Here is a 21,400-nt window from a genome sequence, read left to right on the forward strand (position 1 = left end):
CGGCTCCATCACGCGGGGCAGCTCCATAAAATATCACGAGTGACGAACCGTTTATCCAGAGAATTAGGGTAGCAATAATGTGCGCAACAAATTTCAATGTACACCATCGACGTCCAGTCTAAAAAATATTCGTATAGCATACTCGTTAAGTAGTTTGGTGATGAGCGACGTAGCGCGGTTACACGGCATAAAATAGCTTCGAAGTCTATCTTGATTGGTAATGTATGTCCATTATACAAGCTGTGTGTGCGTGTGTGTCACGAGAATCTATATCTATAAAACTATATATATAAATACTTTTTAGATTTAAAAATCGGACATGTATATATAGGGAAAAATGACGTTGAAAATATGTGATAAGGCACGGCTTTGGCCATGCACGACTACGTTCGCGTTCGAGCACTCCCATCGTTATTTGTGAAAGATTTGTCACGCGGAAAATATTAAAATTCGATTCTTTACACCTCAATACGATGTCTATGCATATTCCATTTTATCTCCATAATCACGCTGATAATCTATAATATCAAAAGTATATTTATCGGATTTTTGTGACTTATTATCGCGCAACGAGACACCAATAATTCTGCAATGTCGAAAAGAAATATAAAGAATTACTTTGAAATTTTTATCGAGTATTATCACTACGAGATATAAAAGACATTTTCACAAATATCGTTGGAAGGTGCTGTTTTATAAATATTTCATATATTTTGTTACACTGTGTTCCTCTATGCTCTTCGCATTACAATTCAAAAGAGCTAAGTGTATTATAACATTATCCGACATATACATTTTTCACGAATTCTATCACTTTTTACACTCTCCTTCTTCTATTCCTACACAGATCATTATGAAATAAATAGCATAACTCTCCCGGATTTTATCGTAATAAGGTCAATAAGCACAAATATAATAAAACAATTCTCTTCCTAATTATCTACTCGAAATTAAGGACCTCTTTATAATATCCTTAAGAATATCTTCGACCAACTCTGGGTTTGAGCGAGATAAATATTATACAACAATGCTATTTACGTTAATCCTTTATCGCGTAGATATCTTTCTATCGTAAAAAGATTGCACTTATAAAACAAGTATGTTAACAAGTATGTAAAGATAGATATTGTAGTATATATTTTCGCTATTCTACCTCTTTAAAAATATATAAATATATAGAATTTAACGTTTTTATCGGCAACAATTGGGAAAGATTTTATTGAAATAATATATTGAAATTGAGATAATTGTATTGCAGAATGATGCAGAGAGACAAATCTTAAGAAGAAATATAAATTTTTATAAAACACTGGCTTGCCGCATATTTGGCAAGCTATGCTATAAGGATTTAATCCAGAAATATTCGATACGTATGTGTATATACATATGCTGCGCGTATAATAAAAAAAAAAATAAAAAATAAAAATAAAAATAAGTCACATATTGATGTGCGAGAAAAATCAGGAATTAAGAAATTATCCAAAATCAAGCTCTACGCAATCATGTTTCTCATTGTACATTTGTCAACACTGAACTAGTTAGGATACTCGAAATGATGGCCTTAAAATAAAAGTTTATTTTTTTCACGATGATAAATATCTGACAGAGCAGGTGAACGCGTGGCGAAGCGAAGCGATCTCTAAAAATGATTCGCCAAGAGCGAAGGACGTGAAACGGAAATAAGACAGGAAATGCGAGATAGAAAGAGAGAGAGAGAGAGAGGGGGGAGGAAAGGAGAGAGAAAGAGAACAGATATTTCTCTATGAACGCGTTAATTCTTTATGAAAATATATATCTGAACCTTTGTAAATATTTTTAAACACTTGTATACGTGTCTATATACCTTGTAAGTGTCTATATAAGTGGCATTCTTTGTTCAATAGATATGAGTTACGAAAAATAATAAATAAAAAATAATTATAATTGACATTGTCTAAATATATTCTACATTCTTTGAAGTTCTTCTTTCTTAAAATGATTATTCTCCGTTAATATATATATATTGTATTAATTGACTTATACAATAGAAAAAGTATATATATTTTTTTCTAGAAGAAAAATTATCCTGTTATTACATTATGAAAAATAAAAATTCTCGTCTGTCGCGTTATAGTCGCATTACGAAAAAGATATTGTAAGGTATATGTAAATTGATTTAACAGATGACAGATACAAAACAGCCATTAAATTCTCGTTCTTCGAAATCGTAAATAAATACTTTCGAAAGCATCTACTCTGTCTTGACAGTTCGTCAATTACTCCATTGCGAGACATTCATCCACCGATGCTACGGGCTCGGACGAAGATGCGACAGATCGTCTCCGCAGAGAGCAGAAAATAAACGTGTTACGGGGGGCTCGCGGCGGGCCATTTTTGGGATCCCCACCCGCGACACGCGCGTCCTTCCGCCGCGCGCTTTTCGTGCGGCGGCTTTTCCATTCTCTACGTTCAGATACTCGTCTCGCGCTGCTCCGATCGTTCGAGTTAGGTAAGTGCATCATTCCCGATAACGCACTTTTGTTCTGCGGTGAAAACGCTTCGCTTTTTTTCTCTTTCTCTCTCTCTCTCTCTCTTTCTCTCCCTTTGTCTGTCTCTCTCTCTCTCTGCCTTTTATACGCTTTACGCTGAAAAACGTGTGACAGCGCTATGCGGAATAAGCTCTCGTCAACTACTGGAGAACGACGAAAGAAGTATCGACGAAGATGACTTTCGTCGACGGGATAAATCGACGAAATATGTCCGAGAGTGCCAAACTAATCAGCGCTTGAACTTTAAGGAGTTTTAATACTGGAATTTGTGCTTTAAGCGGCTCATCGATGCACTTTGCGGTGCCTGTAAGTAGTATTTTCAGGGTGCGACCCTCTGCGCGCGTGGATAGATCAGACTGCGTTTGATCATCGCAATGGAAATTAGAGGAATATCGATCGCGACTGCAAAAGAGCATTCGCATTTAAAATATCAGGGCCATTAAAATGTGTAAAAATGTAATTTACACAGAGTAAGTGCTCCAAAATTGCAGATGATTATTTTGGTAGCTCGAAATTAATCCATTTCTGCGATCGACGATCCATCCACGTATATTATTTTTTAAATATGCTTGTATATTTCAATAAATAATAAATCCATCAATTTGACTTATCTGATTTGATTTATATTCAAATTCACATCAGGCGATGGACGACTTAATTTATTACAAGAAGCTTACGTAGTCGAAGATCCACAATGTTTCGAAGACTCGGACTTTTGCAAGAGCTTTTATAATTGCTGCTAAATAATAACAGCTCTGCTAACGCTTCAAGATAATTTCCTTTCGGGCTTAACATAAAGCAATGTCGTAAGTAGCATCTGTAACTGTCAACGATGCATGCGTTGATATACATTACATTATACATTTTATTGAATGCAATATATATATATATATATATCGTATTTTTTTTAACGTGATAATCGCTCATCAAAAGCGGAGAAGACGTGCGTGCGAATACATTTTTTTTTCGAATTTTTTTCCATGTTGAAGGAAATAAATACGATGTGCCACTGACATCAAATGTGATAAATTTAATCATCGGCTCTGCTGGCTATTAATACCTCGTGGTAAAAATATTATATTTTAAATAATATATTTTGATCAGTTTTACGATCTATAATTAATAAATTTTTAGTATAAATCGTTAAAAATAATTTATGGTTTCGCGACTTTTTTTTTCTTTTGTTCTTGCTTGCTACATTTTTTTTTTATTTTCCGCAATAAATATATAGCAGGAGATAGCTTTATACATTGAAAATCAATATAAAATATTATGTTGTTATGCGCAGCTATCTTTTTAATGGTATTTCTGTTTTAACGTTTTTCATGCAGATTAAATATTATTTCCACAATCTTCCTTGCTTATATAATTCTGATTATTTTACATCACACGTGTACAAAATTACGAGTAACGTTAAAAACGAATTTTTACATAATAATATTTATTTCATAAATCGTGCAATATTATTTTCCGCGATTACGTATGGGATTCTCATATTTTCATGCGATTAGTTTTCTCACAATGTCGCAAGAATGTACGTATCTTTTCTGGAGATGTAAAATGCCTGCCCCCGCAAAATAAGTTTGATTCGCGACCCGCAAAATCCGCGCGAGGAGGCCACGATCACGGAGGGTTTCACCGAAATCTTGTGAAATGCTATTAATACTCGTCGGTTAGATCGAATGTCGGTCGGCGGTGGCGGCCAAGTAAAGCCCGTTCTTCTGGGTTACACTCGTTACGTTTTGGTCTCTTCTTGCGCCGTCACGGCGTCAGAGCTTCGCCGTCGTTCCGCACATATTTATAGAATCGGGCTGTAGATGCTATTTCCGTAGACGCCCTGATGCGTGCTCCTCTTCGTGCTTACGCGTTGCGATCAGCCGCCGGAATTATAGCTTTGCAGAATTCGATCATGCAAATCTCATGATGACCCGCAAGCGCGCGTACGTTCAGAAATGCAGCCTCCGACTCAAACCCGAGATTCAAACTCAAGAACACTCGCGAAAGCATGAGTCATCTTTCACGATACGATATCGATACGGAATTTGACAGGAATGTTTCATTTTCAGAAAACTCGGTAATTTCGTTGAGATAGTCCTCAAAGCAAAGCCGCCACCATGGATGTCATCAAAAAGAAGATGCAAGCGATGAAGATTGAGAAAGATAATGCCATGGATAAGGCCGACACCTGCGAAGGGCAGGCGAAGGAAGCGAATATGCGGGCGGACAAAGTTCTCGAGGAGGTTGCGGACCTCACGAAAAAATTAACTCAGGTCGAAGGTGATTTGGAAGCCAACAAGCAAGCTCTCGAGCAAGCCAACAGGGATCTCGAGGATCGCGAGAAATCTCTTACTAACGTAAGCTTTTATACTTTCGAGTTTTCTTTTGTACTGTTAGTCGTATTGTTTTGATATTTCATATTTCGACGAAAATTCTAATTTTCGTGGATTTAATTCTTTTAGGCTGAGTCCGAAGTAGCCGCTCTTAATCGCAAAGTCCAGCTCATTGAGGAGGACCTCGAGCGTTCGGAGGAACGATTAAACACCGCGACTGCTAAGCTGACTGAAGCGTCGCAGGCCGCCGACGAATCCAGCCGGTAATTATACGTTTAATCAACTTGCACGCATACCTTGATGTACATTAGAAAATTTGCGATACAATTGCAGTATGTGCAAAGTATTGGAAAACCGTGCGCAACAGGACGAGGAGAGAATGGACCAATTGACGAATCAACTCAAGGAGGCTCGCCTGCTCGCGGAAGACGCTGATGGAAAATCTGACGAGGTATCGCGCAAGCTGGCCCTCGTTGAAGACGAGCTCGAAGTCGCGGAAGATCGCGTGAAATCCGGTGAAGCGTAAGTCGCTATTAAAATCATCGTGCAAATGCTAATATACTTAATGTCAGAAGATAAAGCTCAGGCAATTTCTATTTCTTTCTGCTCTCGCAGGAAGGTCATGGAACTGGAAGAGGAATTGAAAGTCGTCGGTAACAGTTTGAAATCTTTGGAAGTATCCGAAGAAAAGGTATAGTGCGATCGTTAAAACGTAAACAGCAATATATTTACGACTATCTCGCTGAAGAACAAGTGTTCTCAATTCTCTTTACAATGAAAATATGCTAAATTTGAAATTTATTTAAATTATTGATTTATGCTAATTTTTATAAATATTTTCAGGCCAATCAACGAGTCGAAGAATTCAAGCGCCAATTGAAGACCTTGACGGTCAAACTAAAAGAGGCCGAAGCCCGTGCCGAGTTTGCCGAGAAGACCGTCAAGAAGCTCCAGAAGGAGGTCGACAGGCTCGAAGGTGAGTTCGTATTGCTAAATATATATTTTTTGTTTTCCTCTGTCACGGGCAGTGCGCAAAAACAGTGATGAAAATAAAATCATCTTATGTTTCTCTTCCTCAGATGAATTGGGCATCAACAAGGACAGATACAAATCGCTGGCCGATGAAATGGATTCGACGTTCGCCGAATTGGCAGGATATTAGATTACTTTACTATCTCGCTATGCTTCGCGTGCCTAATAATTGTTTCAATCTTCTTGTTGAGAAATCGACATTCTATATTTGCGCGAACAATGTTACAGCTCGACGTTCGACGAAAAATGAAGAAATAACTAAAGGATATGCCGTGAATATCATTTACTATTCACGTTCGCTAGCCTTGTAATTAATGTTATTATTATGATGGAGCTCTATCGATGTGAGCAGAACGTAATCAATTTTATTCTCTTACATTATTGTGTACGAAAGATTAAGAGAAATTCAATAAACAGTAATATAAAATCGATAAGAGCGCATTTCTGCGCTAAGTAATCAATATTTTCATGCATTATTTTCCTATCATTTCATAGTGACATGCAAATTAAGTATAATCAAAATAACACGAAATTATCTTAAAATTTATGAAGCTTACAATATTTCACATAATAAAAATACAAAAAAGATATAAATAAAGATATAAAAAAAGTATTTCCAGATACGATTATTTTCTCTCATGACGTTTATTATTTTTTAATTATTTAATAAATGTACATAGAACGTATATCGCGTTTTAATGGCATATAAATCCAATAGTTTCGCGCGTCTTGTACTATATTTTCCAAAGTCATCGACCACATTTTTTTATTCTGCATGCTATTGTCTATCTTGTTTATTATGTACATGTAAATGAGAATCATGAGAACGAATAATTTTTGTGCACCTATGAACTTTATACAACATTGATCTAAAAATTCTTACAAAAACGCATAACAATGATTTTAATGACTATGCATATGCAATTAAATATTATGCCATAACGATTAGATCGAGTAAACTCGGATACAGTATTATTATTATTATTATTATTATTATTATTATTATTATTATTAATGTACATCGTGTAGCACTGTTCAAATATAATTGTAAAAACAATGATACATATATTCATTCAATAACTAATACGGTGCGGTTAAATGATACTCAGTTCATTTTACGATACATGCAGAGCGCAAAATCTGCATATAGTAATATAGGTATTATCTAGATGAGAAAGAGAGAGAAATAAAAAAATTTGTATTATAGACGATTGCATTCTTTAATGCGCTAACGATGCCACAAGAATACAAAGATGATACGAATTTATAATTAAGAAAAAAGGAAGAGATTATGTAACCACGCGAACAACACGCGTGCAAAAACGCGAACTGAATATCATATCACCACGATAAGAATGTGCGCATAATATATGCGCGCATATATTTACGAATTTTATTATATGTATATGTTATTTTCGACTAAATATATAATGTCCATATGGATGCTATACTATAACTTCCATAAACTTCTTCGATCAGTTGAACTCAATTCGATATATAGACATTTATAAAAAAATTTTGTTCGCAAAATTATGACAAAAAATTTGTCTATCGCATCTGAAAAAGGCGTCTAAAAACTACATCTAGTCTCATTATTTCATCTATCTTTTATAATGTACAAAATATCTTGTTATTATTTGATTATATCAAGAAAGCGCTTTGATGCATTACCGTAAAGAATATATGCGATTAGAACATTCATCAAGATATTTAAAAAACTGTTTACATACCTTTTTAACGCCAATTATATAAAGATTCAAAGTGGTGTTAAAAAAAGGAAAACCAAATTCAGATCAAATACAACAGTCATTGATTAAACTATGATGTTTTGCAATATAATCTGTTATAGTAGTAAATACGTGCGCTTTCTAAGCTAATTTATATATTAACAGGCAATATGGGCAAAGCCGCATCCATTTATGACTCGCACATACTTATATATATATATATACATATGTAATCATTTTCATCTGGACATCTCGTAATAATATCTCTCAAGTGATGATAACATATTTTTCAAATGATTTGTACAATTTTTAGAATATTGATGACAATGCGTGTTTTTGCATAAACGTTTAAAAAAAAAAAAAAAAAAAAAAAAAAAACCCAGAATGCTGCTTTTCTGATAAGCTCTTTATCGAAAGCTTATCAAAAGCCTTTTATGCATATTGATTTTTATCATCAAGTAAAAAAAAAATGTATATATAATACAATAGTAACAGAAATATCCCAATAAATCTGTATAAAAAATGTTCGTGTGAACGTGTTAGAAAAAAATGAGAAAATAAAATATATGAAAAAATGATTCAAAGATGCCGCATCACTTGAAATGATCACTCATTCATTTATCTGTGCTAATGACAATGTATACCAAGAACGGTGTAACATTGAGTATTCATCAACTGATAGGCATGCGTATATACACACATTTGATTCTTCGATCGATGACATGCTTCTTGAAATATGAACCACATGATATTTCTTTCATGCGCTTCGTTTAACCATTCTTACAAATAACACACTGCAAAAATTACACACACATATATTGCCTTAATTTATGTATAATGTACACTCTTTGTTATTTAATTTTTTTTTAACATTATCAAAACATTACACTATTTGATGTATCAATTGCACATAACATCATGACTGGTCTATACAAGTGACTAATATTATACAGGGTTACATCGTTGTACTGCACGCATTTCCAATGCTGCAAAAATCAGATAAATTGCGCATTAAAGAAAAGCTAAGGTCATACAAAAAAGCCAGACTTATTACATATGCCAATCTTATCTAGAGTACAAAATTCACTTCAAATCAAAGAAAGAATTGAAAGTCGAGAAGAATGAATAAATAATGAAAGAAGAAATAATGAAAGAGAAAATATACAGGATGATGTGTATATTAATGATATACATATGTTGCATGTATTTGCAATATGTATTAATTTGGGTACAGAATTTATAATTAAACAGATTATAGATCAGCTATTAATAGTATAAAAAGCGAGATTGATTTAGCAGCAATACGCTTTTTCAATATGATGTATCCCTTTTACACATATACAATAGTACAACTCTCTTTGAGTAGAGAAAATATTATGTTGAGATAAAAAGAATTTCTTAAGATGTAATATCTTATAAGATATCGCAGCATCACATGAGTTATCATGTAACTCTTTTTCATTTCCTTATACATTATATAATACATAATACACTTTATATTACAATATAGGAAATATTATTATGAATCCTTACAATGTCACTCTGTGTTTAACATAAAAATTAGTCTGTAATATATATCCCTACAAAAGTATGAATAAATAAGATGTAGTCTCAATATAAATAAGTAAATCTATAATAAAGCGTTTACTTATAGAAAGAAGGAAAACGCATATGTCTATGTTACAAAGCAGACATGATCAATCACGCACATTTATATGCTTATAAATAATTTCTCTTATGTCACTAAGTGTAACAATGATACAAGTGCTATATAAAATCAACGTTGTTGTTGTCTACAATATAATATAATAAATGCATTTTAAAGACACTTTTAAAAATACCCCAGAAAAACATTACAAATACTCCACTAAATAGCTAAATCTTCACCTGCATCTTTTATACATGCTTGTTATATAAATAAAGGGTAGAATGTTATTTTATATAAAGATTTGGACATCAATAACTATTAACATTAAAAGGATGTTATTATCTTTGATATGTTTGAACGAAAGTAAAAGGTCAAGTTAATTGTTTTAATAGCTTTAATAATAAAAAATATGTATTTTTAGATATACATTATATATATATATACACCAGTGATTTTAACAAACTATATTGCAGATTAGCGATTTTCATGGCAAAATTTCTGTGAATCAAGCATTTTTTCAATAACAATTTTCTTAAAGAATGTAAAAAAAAAAATTAAATATTTTACTACATTACATTTATTACAATGAAAATTTCTTTTGTTGTAGCGTATTAGCACATTAGAAATGGTACATTTCTAATTCATATAAATTAATGCAATAATAATAGGGAAATACTTGAAAATTCTTCTGGGGGTCTTATACATTACTATTTTTGTCACTAAAAATTTTGTTGTAGAATCATATGACTTAATGTATGATCTTACAAGAATGTATATATATATATATTAATATGTCATACCTCATACTACAGGTGGTCACGATGCAGAGAAAAATTCTTGAAGACGCTGTACAGTTCTACGATCCAATGCACATAAATCAAAATCAAATGTTTTCTTAGTAATTTCATATTGACCAGTCTCTGCAATTACTTGCACAACTCTCTGCAACTCTTCATTATCCTGCAATGTCATTATTTTTTGTTGCAAATCCTTCAATTGCGATACATAATCTTCTGAAAACACTGGTGGTTCACTAATTTCTGCATCGGTACTGTTTGTGGAATCTGGGGCCACTTGTTCAGCATCGATTTCCATGTCTTTATCATTTGTCACTTGATCGACCGAATTAACAACACGATCATCCTTCTCTTTTCTAACTGCTTTTGATTCCTTTTCTGAATGATGAATAGAGTCAACGTCCATTGCGACTGGAGATTGACTCGATGAAACTGGTTCCAAAGGCGGTGACGTCGAATGACCCCTGCTTTTCTCATGTTTAGCTGGAATCTCATCATCTTCTTTGCTCTTCTTTCTTTTTCGATTTTCTCTTTCTTCGCTTCTGCTTCCTTTGGATTTGTCCTTTCTGCTACGATCACTCTTTTCCTTCTTTATATCTACTGATATACCTGGAGATACTGGCTTTGCTGTTTCTGCAGGCGTAGATATTATTGCATGTTCCGTATCCTTCTTGACACTAAGCATGGGTTTACTTTCAAGTAATGAATCGTCATCTACAGAAGGTGTCGAATCGCTGCTATCTCTTTCTGGAACCTCAGTTAAAAGGGACAGTGAGTTCCCTACCGATGCAGAAGATGTATTATTTTGTTTCTCGCTCCCATCTTTGCTTCTTTCACGTTTCTCCTTCTTTTCCCTATCTTTGCTATCTCTTTTATCTTTTTTATCTCTCTTCTTATGTTTATGCTTTTGTCTATCTTTATCACTTTTGCCATCTTTTATTTTCTCAGATTTCTCACTTTTCTCTGATTTTTCTTTTATCGCTTTATCATCTTTCACTCTATTATTTTCTTTCACAGATTTTGGAGATTTTCTGCCATCTCTTGATGATTTGTATTCTTGAGGTTTATCCTTTTCTGATTTTTCCGCCTTATCCGTTTTTTCAGTCTTTTTCTCAGTCATTTTCATGACATCTTTAATTTTTTCTGCTTCTTTATATTTATCCTTTCTATCCTTGTCCCTATCGTCTTTGTGTTTTTTCTTATCTTTCTTTTTCTCCGATTTAGAATCTATATCGCTCCTAGAATTATTTTTTACCTTGTCTTTCTCTTTATTATCTTTATCTTTTTCCAATAAAATTTTCTTTACCTCTTTTTCTTTTGGCTTAGGAGACAGAGATCTCTTTGTAGATGATGGAAGAGGACTTAATGGTTTCTTTGTAACAACAGGTGATGTTGATTTCTTGTTTCCAGGGCTCGAATGACTTTTGTTCCCTGGACTAGGAGGTCTCTTAGATTTTTCTTTATTTTTAAGCCGATCTTTAGAACTGTCTCTACTTTTTTTGTCCTTTTTCTCATCTACTTTATCTTTTTTATCTTTATGAGGACTTTCCTTTGTTTTAATTGTTTTATCTAATTTGTCAGATTTTTCAACAATAGTTGAAGGTTTAGGAACTGAATTTTTATCAGATTGACTTGATTTTTTACTTTCTGGTGATATTTTTATAGGCGCCGTCTTTATAGGAGGCCCAAATAATTCTTGAAATGAGTTTGAAGTTTTAGACTCGGCAATGCGATATTTCTTGCTTTCGCTGCCATTTAATTTTGGTTTGCCAACCATTGTAGGTGTTTTCGTATCACTCTTTTCTAGTGAACTATCTCTACTGGATACAACAACCTGAAATTAAAAAAATATAATGAAGAAAATAAACATGTGTTCATTAATCACTAATTAATCAATTAACATTTATAAATTATGTTATACGTATACTTGCTACAATAATTTTTCATAACAGATTTTCTTATAGATGTTACACACACACATGCGCGCGCACGCACACACATACACATATATATATAATACTAGATTTAAGATATATATAACCAAACTTTAAAAAATTTCATTATATAAATATAAGAATGCCTGAAGTTATATCAATATTATACTTACAGCTCCACCTTTCAATAGTTTTTTTTTAAACTCCTCAGAAGGATTATGAATTAGTTCTGTATGACGTATGGCATTATTAATAGGTGGACCACTTGGCTGCAGAATAAGATCATACTGTATGTGAATCTTCTTGGGCTCATCCTTATTTTTCAGATAAATTTCAATAGGTATTATAAAACCTGCATAGCCTGATTCTTTTACCACAAATGGTGGTTCTTTCAACACCCTTTTAGGGTTTCGAAATGTATTGTGTAAAATAAATACCACTGAAAATATAAAAGAAATTATTATTGAAGAGAAAGAGTGTTAAATTATTTATTGACGATAAAAAAAGTGCTTATACATACCTTATATATCTATATGTATATCTAATAGTAAACTGTGAAACAATACCTTTCTCAATGTAATGATGTATATCCGCATTATCCACTCCTCGCACAAAGACTTCCCAATCATGTGTATATCCTTCAGGAGTGGTGCGCATACGTAACATTGATGTGTGTCCACATTCCAATGTAATGCGAATTGCCATCCTCTCTCTCAAAAAATCTTAATTGCCGCTTCGCAAAGAAAGTACAGAGGGACAACCAATTTCACAAGGATATGCAAAGAATTACATTACATCTTCAATCGTCTTCAAAGAAATTGGCTTCCGTCTTCAAAGGAATTTGTCGCGTTGCGAAAATTCCGAATTGAGCGCGATATTTCTCAGAATCCGCGCGTACAACCGAGAAACATCGCAGCCCAATTCGGGCTACATGCAAGAACAATGACAGCGCCTGTTTTCTAATTTTCACGACACGCGAAATTGGAACGCATATCATTTGCTCGCGCTTCTTCTGTATGAAAATGTTGACCGTCACAACGGAAAACGGGCGCTTTATCTCGCACGGGATTCACCGCGAATGCATCGCTCGTAAAATCACGTTGCGAATTTCTATTTTCTCACTCTAGTTCGGGGGCTCGATTATCAACAGGTAAACTGTATGTACACCAACGAGACTCGTCGGCATCGTCGAATGATCTTGGTTCTTCCGTATGATTCCGTGTGGCATAAAATGTGTACTCCGTGCACTCCCCCCTCGCGACTACAATTCGTTCGTTAGAGAAATTCAAACCGCCACCTACCGATGCATGATTGACTCACTTGCTAATGAAATCCAATAGAAGAGTTCGTTTTCTAGAGATGAAAATGTCGTTAGATAAAATCCGTGTTCCGAAATTCGCCATTGAGCTCTACTCCTTCCCTGTACTATCGAATGGAGAGTGCACCCTATGTATAATCTATATCCTATGGATAAAAGTCTTGAAACATAAATATCTAGATTCTAGATATGCAATCTTGATATAATTTAATACGATATTTATGTATATAATTCTAAGTTTTATTGAATCTTTATGCGGTGAAAAGTTAATTCATATCACTTGATGCTAAAAACTAACCAACGTAATTATTTATTATAATTTAAAAAATATGAAACTATTATAATAAAAAAAAATGTTATATATATAATAAATTTAATGTATATATATATATAGTTTCTAGCAGAGCACAGAATTAGTAAAAATGTTATCGGCAATTGTGAAAGAACATCAGAACAAGCAAGCAGTGAGAAAAGAAAAACAAGGTAAAACGAAAATTGTACGATTTTATGATAAAGATAATTATTACATTAAAATGTATGAACAATTCAACAGAACAAAAACGAAAAGAAGCTGTTCAGGCTGCAAGCAATTTGACACAAGCTCTTGTTGATCACTTGAATGTTGGGTAAATAGAATTTTTATTTAGGATTTAATCTATGTATATATGGTAATATATATGAAAAGAAAATATTATTGTTACAGTGTGGCTCAAGCATATTTAAATCAAAAGAAATTAGATGCGGAAGCGAAGCAACTGCAACACAGCGCAACGAATTTTGCCAAACAAACGCAATTGTGGTTGAATTTAGTAGAATCCTTTTCGAGTTCTTTAAAAGAGATTGGGGATGCGGAGAATTGGGCACGCAGTATAGAAGGTGATATGAGAACAATAGCCACTGCCTTGGAATATTCATACAAAGGTATTAAGTTTATTAAAATTTTATGAAACTCTATATTCTGTAATTACATCTCTAAACATATATGAATAAGATTATTGTATATTATTTTCAGCCACACAAGAGAATCAAAGTGTTGGTAATGTTTGAAAAGATTAAGATGAATTATTTTTTTAATCATATAATAATTTTTTAATAATTTTACGATACATGAAAAAGTTAAAATATTCCAATTCTCGTAATTTAAGACATCAAAGAGAAACCAATGTTGTGCATACATAGTTAAGTGTTTGAATTAATGTTATGTTTTAATTAAAAGATTTATTGAAGTGTTAGTAAAAAATTTAATTTAGAATACATTATACACTTTTTATTCTCTTAAATTTGTATATTCTTATATATAAATTAATCAATAAAAAATTTTTTCTTGATTTAAATCCAGTGTTTACTTAATATGTATTTATATAAAATGTAACAATTTGCAAAATTATATATAAAATCTCAATTAGTTTATATAAAAGTTTTTACATAAAAATTTGAAGCTTAAAAATGTTTAATCATATCATTAGAATTATTGGTTACCTGCATGCCTGGTCTAGTGTCTTCGATCCATGATGGGAACAATGTTTTATTAGCAGAAATCTGATTTTGGATCCGGACTTTTAATATTATATGTTGCATAAATAAAATCTAGCATATAATCTTACTAATTCTAAATCGTATAAAAAGGAAATTTTATATAATGTATAATTTTTAAACTATACACAGTATTCTTAATATACATGATGTTCTAAAGGAAAAACATTTTTTTTTTGTAATATATTGTAATTGCTTTTAAAAGTTGTAATATTATGTCATATTTTTGACACTTCATGGATCTGAAATACAGAAAAATGTTTTTTCCTTATTATATGTAGATTTATTTGTAATTATTATAGCATTTTATATAGCAGTAAGTATAAATTAAAGCAGAAATTAAATAACCACTTATACAAAATTATATCAGTAGTGCTGCTAAAAGTTTTATTGGCTATAATAGGGAAACAAAGCAGTGGGTGATTACATTAAGCCAGAGATATTAATTAATGGAAATAAGCAAATAATGTTAAAGTAATAAGCAGAACTCTATGTGTGACTACATTTAAGCATAAAGCGTAATAATTGTAACATTTATTTAAATTTACCCAAATAATAACTCTTTAAATATTGCTCTGCATGGAGTATCTCCTCACATGGATGTGCACTAACTTCCTTGTGCAATATATCTAGAACTGCTTTTACTGCCTCGATATCGTACATATTCGCGAGCAATCTCTCTCTGAAAGGTTTCAATTTTTCCACAAGCTGCTTATTTTTGGAAATAGATCCAATGTGACTGCGTAAAATTTCATTATACATCGGCCAACCGTTTCCACATGCAGGACAATCGCAATCGAGAAAGTAATCCTGTAATATCTTCTGCTTTCTCTCGAATCGAGGCATGTGCGCGTACACACCACCATAGCTTGTAAATATTTGATCTCCGACATGTATTGGTGTCAAAGCACGCGTGATCATTGTAAGTCCCTCAAAATGTCGAAAAGTATTTGGTGCGCAAGAATGATTGTATAAACTGTGAGCCACATACAAACCTGAACCCGATATAATTCCTGGTTCTTGTTGTATCTATAAAAAAGTACTTAATTGTATACACACACATCTTGGCAAATCCTTAATTAGTATATATATTGATTTAACAATATACATGACATGTTCTTACATAGAGAAAAAATATATAAAATATGTGAGTCAAATAATGTGGCTTTGATAACTTGATATGCACATGATAAATGTATAATAAAATGTATATATAAATGTATTAAAATATAATTATTAAAATATATACTCACTGAAAAACAATTAGAAGACATTATTACACAAGCACGAAACATTATACTGGCGCAGAACTTAAGTTCGGAGAATTCGCTGATGTCCTTCAAGTCATCGATTTCATATTTCTTAGAAAAAAATTTCGTTTGTGTAGCTAAAAGAATTACCGCAAGGGCTGAAATACAAGCAAATGCACTAATTCCGATTAACGGTCTTGTGGTCATATTAGTTGCCAGACTCAGTGCAGATCGTGCGCTAAAACTGTCTAGTATTACAGTATTTGTAAATCCTGCTGTTCTACTATCTAAAATTAAAAAAATAAAAATAAAATAAAAATTCATCATAGTGACTCAATTATATATTAATTTTTATATTACATGTACCTGGATTGGATTCCGCGATTTTCATATCCTGCTGCAATTCTTTAATTTTATGTCCATTTTCTGTTACTACAATCAACAATCGAATAATCTTTGAAATCATTCTTATTTTATCTTTGTCCACATTAAGTAAGTTGCCTAATAGTTTTAGAATTGGACATTCTGTTTTATGGCATAACTCCCACGCTAGTTTTTTACATTTTGTAGAACAATATTGAGCTATTGGACACTCTGTACATGGTATTAAATTATAGCTTTTAGAGAGGCAATAGTGGCAATGCGTATAATATCTGTAACAAGAAATGAAGATATGAAAATACAGGTACATTTACTTAGTATATTAATATGTATATAATATTCCAAGCAAAAAAAAATAGATATTCTATGCAAATTTATTTCTCACCGTTCTTCATAGATAACATATGCATAAGGATCTTCAATGCTGATTATGTCACCAGGTTGAAATTCTCGTGTTGCTACATAATGTCTACCATATCTTTCGGAGAAAGATATTACCACGCCATCACTGATGGCAGGAACTTCTTGGCTTGGACCATACATTAATTTGGAGAAATCATCGTTCTGCAAATATCTCGGTTTCTGCGAAAAAATCTTTGTTGTATAATAGAGATAATTTTCATTAGCCATCGTATTTTGTTTTTTTGAAACATTAATACACTGATCTTTCTTTATCGTTGTTCCGTTTCGAATGTATTCAGCATTTTCTGTTGGTTTTGTAGTATCAGATTTTTTCATACATTCATCATATAGATATGCTTTATCCATATCTTTTTGATTATCAATATCCTGTGAATCTATTTGCAACAACTTTTTTATTTCAATTATTGCTTTATCTCCTCTTTCCTTCAAATTCTTCTGCTTCTCCTTTGGATATCCGTGATGTAAAGCTGCATCAATATCTATTAGACATTCTTTATATAATTGTTTCCTATATAAAGCAGCAGATCGATTTGCATGTGCGTAAGCCATGAGTTCATCACTATTAGCATATGCTAAGCTTAAAGTGTAACATTCTATAGCTTCCAAATCATCGCCCATTACAAAATGTTGATTACCTGATTTTTTTTTGTAGTTAAAAACAATAAGTACAGTACACATACACACATTATTATATTATATACTTAGAAAATATATAAGTACCTTGTTCTCTATATTTAATAGAATCTTCTTCATTTTTCATTACAGCATGCAGAGGAGGCATTTGTGATCTGACCATATTTTGAAGGATGTGTCCTACAAGAGCCTCACATTCCTTTTGTAATCCATATCCAACATGCGATTTATTATTTTGCTTGAGGATTAATATAAGTTCCTTTGCTTTCTCCATTTTCTCTGTATATAAGTATATAATCATTAAAAGATACTATTATAGTTGAAAAATTAGATTACAATATTAGATATATATTTTCTTCTTATAATACTTCTTTTATTTTCTTATATTTTAGGTTTACCATTTTGCATACATGTTAATAAATAAATAAATATATAATTAATAAAAATTATATATATATGTGTATGTTATATATATATATATATATATGTGTGTGTGTGTGTGTGTGTGTGTATGTATACGTACATAAATTTATATTTTTATATAAAGAATCTTGAATTTTTTTAAACTTATTTATATTTTTACTTATAACGTTCTAGATTTTTTGTACTTACCACTGAAATTTTAAATTATTTTTATATTTATATAATTGTGTATGTGTATATGAATATTATAATAATTATTTTATAAACCACAACACGTTCAGAGTTATCCTTAGACAGCAACTAAATGAGCCATTAGATAGAATATGTACTGAGAGCATTGAAGAGCTGGTAGGTGAAACTAAATTTACCTCAAGCCAGACGACAAAAAAAGACTGCACTATGCAGGAATTACTCGAGTATTCATTGTACATGAACAACTCATCAAAAATAAAATATAAATAAAAAGTTTTTATATAATATAAAGCTATAAATGTAGTGTTGTTGTATTTTATTGCTCTACTTTCTTTATTATGCATTTGATTTAATTCTAATAGAATTTAACAGAAAACGTTATATGACTATGTGTGAATGATTAAATTAAAAATATTTGTTAGTGCTCTTACAACTTTTAAGGCCGTTTCTGTTCTGTATAAATTTATATAACATATACTTCTATATTAATCATGATGCAAGTATTAATATATATATAAGAAAGTAAAATATGCAATAATATTAATAAGAAAACAAAGAGTATTAAAATAAGTATAAAGAAAATTTTTGTTTCTCAAGTTATTTTTAATTATTTAATTATTTAATATAGAATATTTTTAATGTTATGTGGTCATATAATCAGCATATCATTATACAATTAAAGTTGTTATGATTACTGCAATATTGTACATGATTAATAATCTTTTAGGTAATGTATGTTTAATTATTATAAAAAATTTTGAAAGTTCTATTTACCAAACATAAAATAAGTACAAAATTGCATCGAAAGTATTTTCGATTAATTTTGTATTGCTAATGAGAGCAATTTGGCGAATATCCAAACTTGAGTTCCATCATATGTAATATTTAGTCTATATTAATCTTCAGCTTCTGTTTCACTGATAATTTTAGTTAATTAGCTTTGGTTATAACGATTAGTTTTATTACGAATTAGATTTGGATTCTTATAAAATCTATTTTTATTAAATAACGCAAGAGAGAGAGAGAAAGAGAGAGAGAGAGACAAAAATTAGTATTAAAATATATTAACTAAGAAAGAATTAATTTTGAATATTAAATTAAATAAAAGATTTATCATATGTTGAATTATGTGTATACTTATAGATTAATATAAAAATATGTTTGCTATAAACTTTTTTATCATAACAGTATTATATATTTTTTATCATAATAGTATATATATATATATATATATTTTATAAAGTTTATTAATTGCAACATATATTTACATATGTATAATACGCATATGTGCAAATACAAATACTAGTATAACGTAACATTAGTATATCTACTATATATTTGTAGAAAATATTCACTAATAAATTCTATTGAGATATTGGACTTCTTAGAAGAAATTGTGTTATACATAGATATATACATAGAAAATGTAGAAAAAATTCAACTTAAACTTTATTTATTTTTCAATAAAAATTTTAATAAAAATTGCAATGTGTGGCAAATGATAATAATATAATTTCTTTAATATTATATTAAATGTATAATAATAATAAAAAATCCATCACTGAAAAGATTAATCGGATTCTTCTGATTCCAGATTTATACGACTACCAAACTTTGCATATAATTGTGTTTTTAAATCGCTCATGATAGTCTTCAAATCTGCACATTTGCTTTCCAAATTCGTAATTTCTGTTTTTTTCTTATCTTTAGCATCTTCCAAACAACTCTAAGAATAAAAAAATTATTATTAATGCTGGTTAATGATGGTAATTGCAACATAAAAATAAGAAAAGAGAGATTAACAATACTATTAAACCAAAAAAAGCATTATTTAGTATAATTTTTATAAAAGTTTTAACTAAAATATCTAATACTTCTCTGACATAATATAAAAAATCATTACAATCATGATTTGCGCTATTATATATATACATATATAATTACCAGTGTCTTTTCAAGACATTGATGAACAAATACTTCTCCAATGTAATATGGTATTTTTACATCATCGTCCATAAGAGCCAATTCATCGGAAGCATCTTCCAAATTCTTCAATTCATTCTAAACATTGTAAATAATTAATTATTGCTCTATACACACATATACATATGCTTCCATGTATAGACTTTATAAAATTTTGCATGACCAAATAAGGCATGACCAACAGTCATTCTTTGCGATCAAAGAATTCAATAAGCTTTAAATCTATAATCAAATTACCTGTTTGACTTTAAGCTCTTCTTTATAATCTTCCAGCTTTGCATTTTGCCTTGCAAATTTATTAATTTTTTGTTGCTCTTCGAAAGTAATATGAACATCGGAATCCTACAACGCCACAAAATAAATTAGATCATAAATATATGAAAAATACGATACTATTTTTATATTTGATTTATCTCTTTTTGATTTCATATTGTTATTTTACCGGCTGAAATCCACTTTGACTGTTTTTTCCTCCAGCCATATTTAAATATTTTTCTACAATTTGTATAATTGTTGTATCAACGATCAGCTGGATGTTGCGGCTGCACTAGCGCTCTCAATTATTTATCAATATTGCATCAAAACAGTCGGTAATATCAACACTCTTCAATTATCCCTTTTGCAGCTTTGTTCGGGCTTCGTAAAATTTCGATAGAACTTTAATTATATCCACCGAATTAATATGTCTTAACTGAAAAGGACACAGTCATTGTTCTTGACTTATCGTTTATTATCTCTGATTAATCTTCCGTGCCTCGAAATTTAAGCTAATATATAAGATCGATTACAGACAACAACGGTAACAAATTGATAATTTTGGTAGCTATCTCTTATTATTTAATTGAAAACTTTTTTTTTATCTATTTATCCTATCGTTCTCGAGAAGCCTACAATATAATTGCGAATATATATATATATATATTTATGACAACAAATATATATTCGCAATTGACAAAATGAGAGGAGGCAAGCGGTTTTACTAAAATGCTATTGTGCGCATGCGAGGGACTTCTCTTCACCCAGCGTCATTGGATGCTGCGGTTCAGTTGACGTTACAAGTGCTTCAAAGAGCGATTTTGACCGCTCTATTTGGATTAACGTGAACCTACGCTACACGGAGACGTAGAAGTTTGAGAACATTCGGAAACGTCAAGTGGATCGCGTCCATTCATATACCGTACATTGACAGTGTTCTTTAGCTCATATGATGGCTTCCAAAGGACAGCTTTAAAACGTGAATTCTGCATTCGTACAATTTCCTATGTACG

At 31.3% G+C, this 21,400-nt stretch overlaps 5 protein-coding genes across 6 annotated transcripts; 2 read left to right on the forward strand and 3 right to left on the reverse strand.

The window, feature by feature from the left end:
* Nucleotides 1-2,385: 2,385 nt before the first annotated feature.
* Tm2 (tropomyosin 2) lies at nt 2,386-6,347 on the forward strand. The gene is made up of 7 exons (XM_070308069.1): nt 2,386-2,488; nt 4,595-4,882; nt 4,988-5,121; nt 5,192-5,380; nt 5,474-5,549; nt 5,702-5,834; nt 5,938-6,347. The coding sequence occupies exons 2-7, from the start codon at nt 4,643-4,645 to the stop codon at nt 6,018-6,020; spliced, it is 855 nt and encodes a 284-aa protein (XP_070164170.1). The 5' UTR covers nt 2,386-2,488; nt 4,595-4,642; the 3' UTR covers nt 6,021-6,347.
* Nucleotides 6,348-8,854: 2,507 nt separating this feature from the next.
* On the reverse strand, nt 8,855-13,315 carry Ear (ENL/AF9-related super elongation complex transcription factor). Its single transcript, XM_070308055.1, has 3 exons — nt 12,563-13,315; nt 12,170-12,435; nt 8,855-11,896 (listed from the first exon to the last, which is right to left on the reverse strand). Exons 1-3 carry the CDS (start codon nt 12,699-12,701, stop codon nt 10,082-10,084), a joined length of 2,220 nt encoding a protein of 739 aa, XP_070164156.1. The 5' UTR covers nt 12,702-13,315; the 3' UTR covers nt 8,855-10,081.
* A 195-nt stretch (nt 13,316-13,510) lies between these two features.
* Blos1 (biogenesis of lysosome-related organelles complex 1 subunit 1) lies at nt 13,511-14,544 on the forward strand. Its single transcript, XM_070308070.1, has 5 exons — nt 13,511-13,616; nt 13,709-13,797; nt 13,868-13,940; nt 14,018-14,235; nt 14,327-14,544. The coding sequence occupies exons 2-5, from the start codon at nt 13,737-13,739 to the stop codon at nt 14,359-14,361; spliced, it is 387 nt and encodes a 128-aa protein (XP_070164171.1). The 5' UTR covers nt 13,511-13,616; nt 13,709-13,736; the 3' UTR covers nt 14,362-14,544.
* Nucleotides 14,545-14,583: 39 nt separating this feature from the next.
* Nucleotides 14,584-20,178, reverse strand: LOC138939835 (SET and MYND domain-containing protein 4). Of its 2 annotated transcripts, XM_070308056.1 has the most exons (7): nt 20,094-20,178; nt 17,622-17,813; nt 16,864-17,536; nt 16,464-16,750; nt 16,101-16,384; nt 15,396-15,876; nt 14,584-15,089 (listed from the first exon to the last, which is right to left on the reverse strand). In XM_070308056.1, the coding sequence occupies exons 2-7, from the start codon at nt 17,806-17,808 to the stop codon at nt 15,082-15,084; spliced, it is 1,920 nt and encodes a 639-aa protein (XP_070164157.1). In that variant the 5' UTR covers nt 17,809-17,813; nt 20,094-20,178; the 3' UTR covers nt 14,584-15,081. The 2 variants fall into 2 exon arrangements, with proteins under 2 accessions (XP_070164157.1, XP_070164158.1); XM_070308057.1 differs by lacking the exon at nt 14,584-15,089 and having other exon boundaries at nt 15,353-15,876; nt 16,864-17,380.
* Pfdn4 (prefoldin subunit 4) lies at nt 19,720-20,613 on the reverse strand. The gene is made up of 4 exons (XM_070308446.1): nt 20,575-20,613; nt 20,370-20,474; nt 20,094-20,210; nt 19,720-19,875 (listed from the first exon to the last, which is right to left on the reverse strand). Exons 1-4 carry the CDS (start codon nt 20,611-20,613, stop codon nt 19,720-19,722), a joined length of 417 nt encoding a protein of 138 aa, XP_070164547.1.
* Between the last annotated feature and the right edge of the window lie 787 nt (nt 20,614-21,400).

The sequence above is a fragment of the Polyergus mexicanus genome, unplaced genomic scaffold (genome assembly GCF_030449975.1).
Source record: "Polyergus mexicanus isolate NDT 795.1 unplaced genomic scaffold, iyPolMexi1.0 SCAF_15, whole genome shotgun sequence".
NCBI classification, from domain to species: Eukaryota; Metazoa; Arthropoda; class Insecta; order Hymenoptera; family Formicidae; genus Polyergus; species Polyergus mexicanus.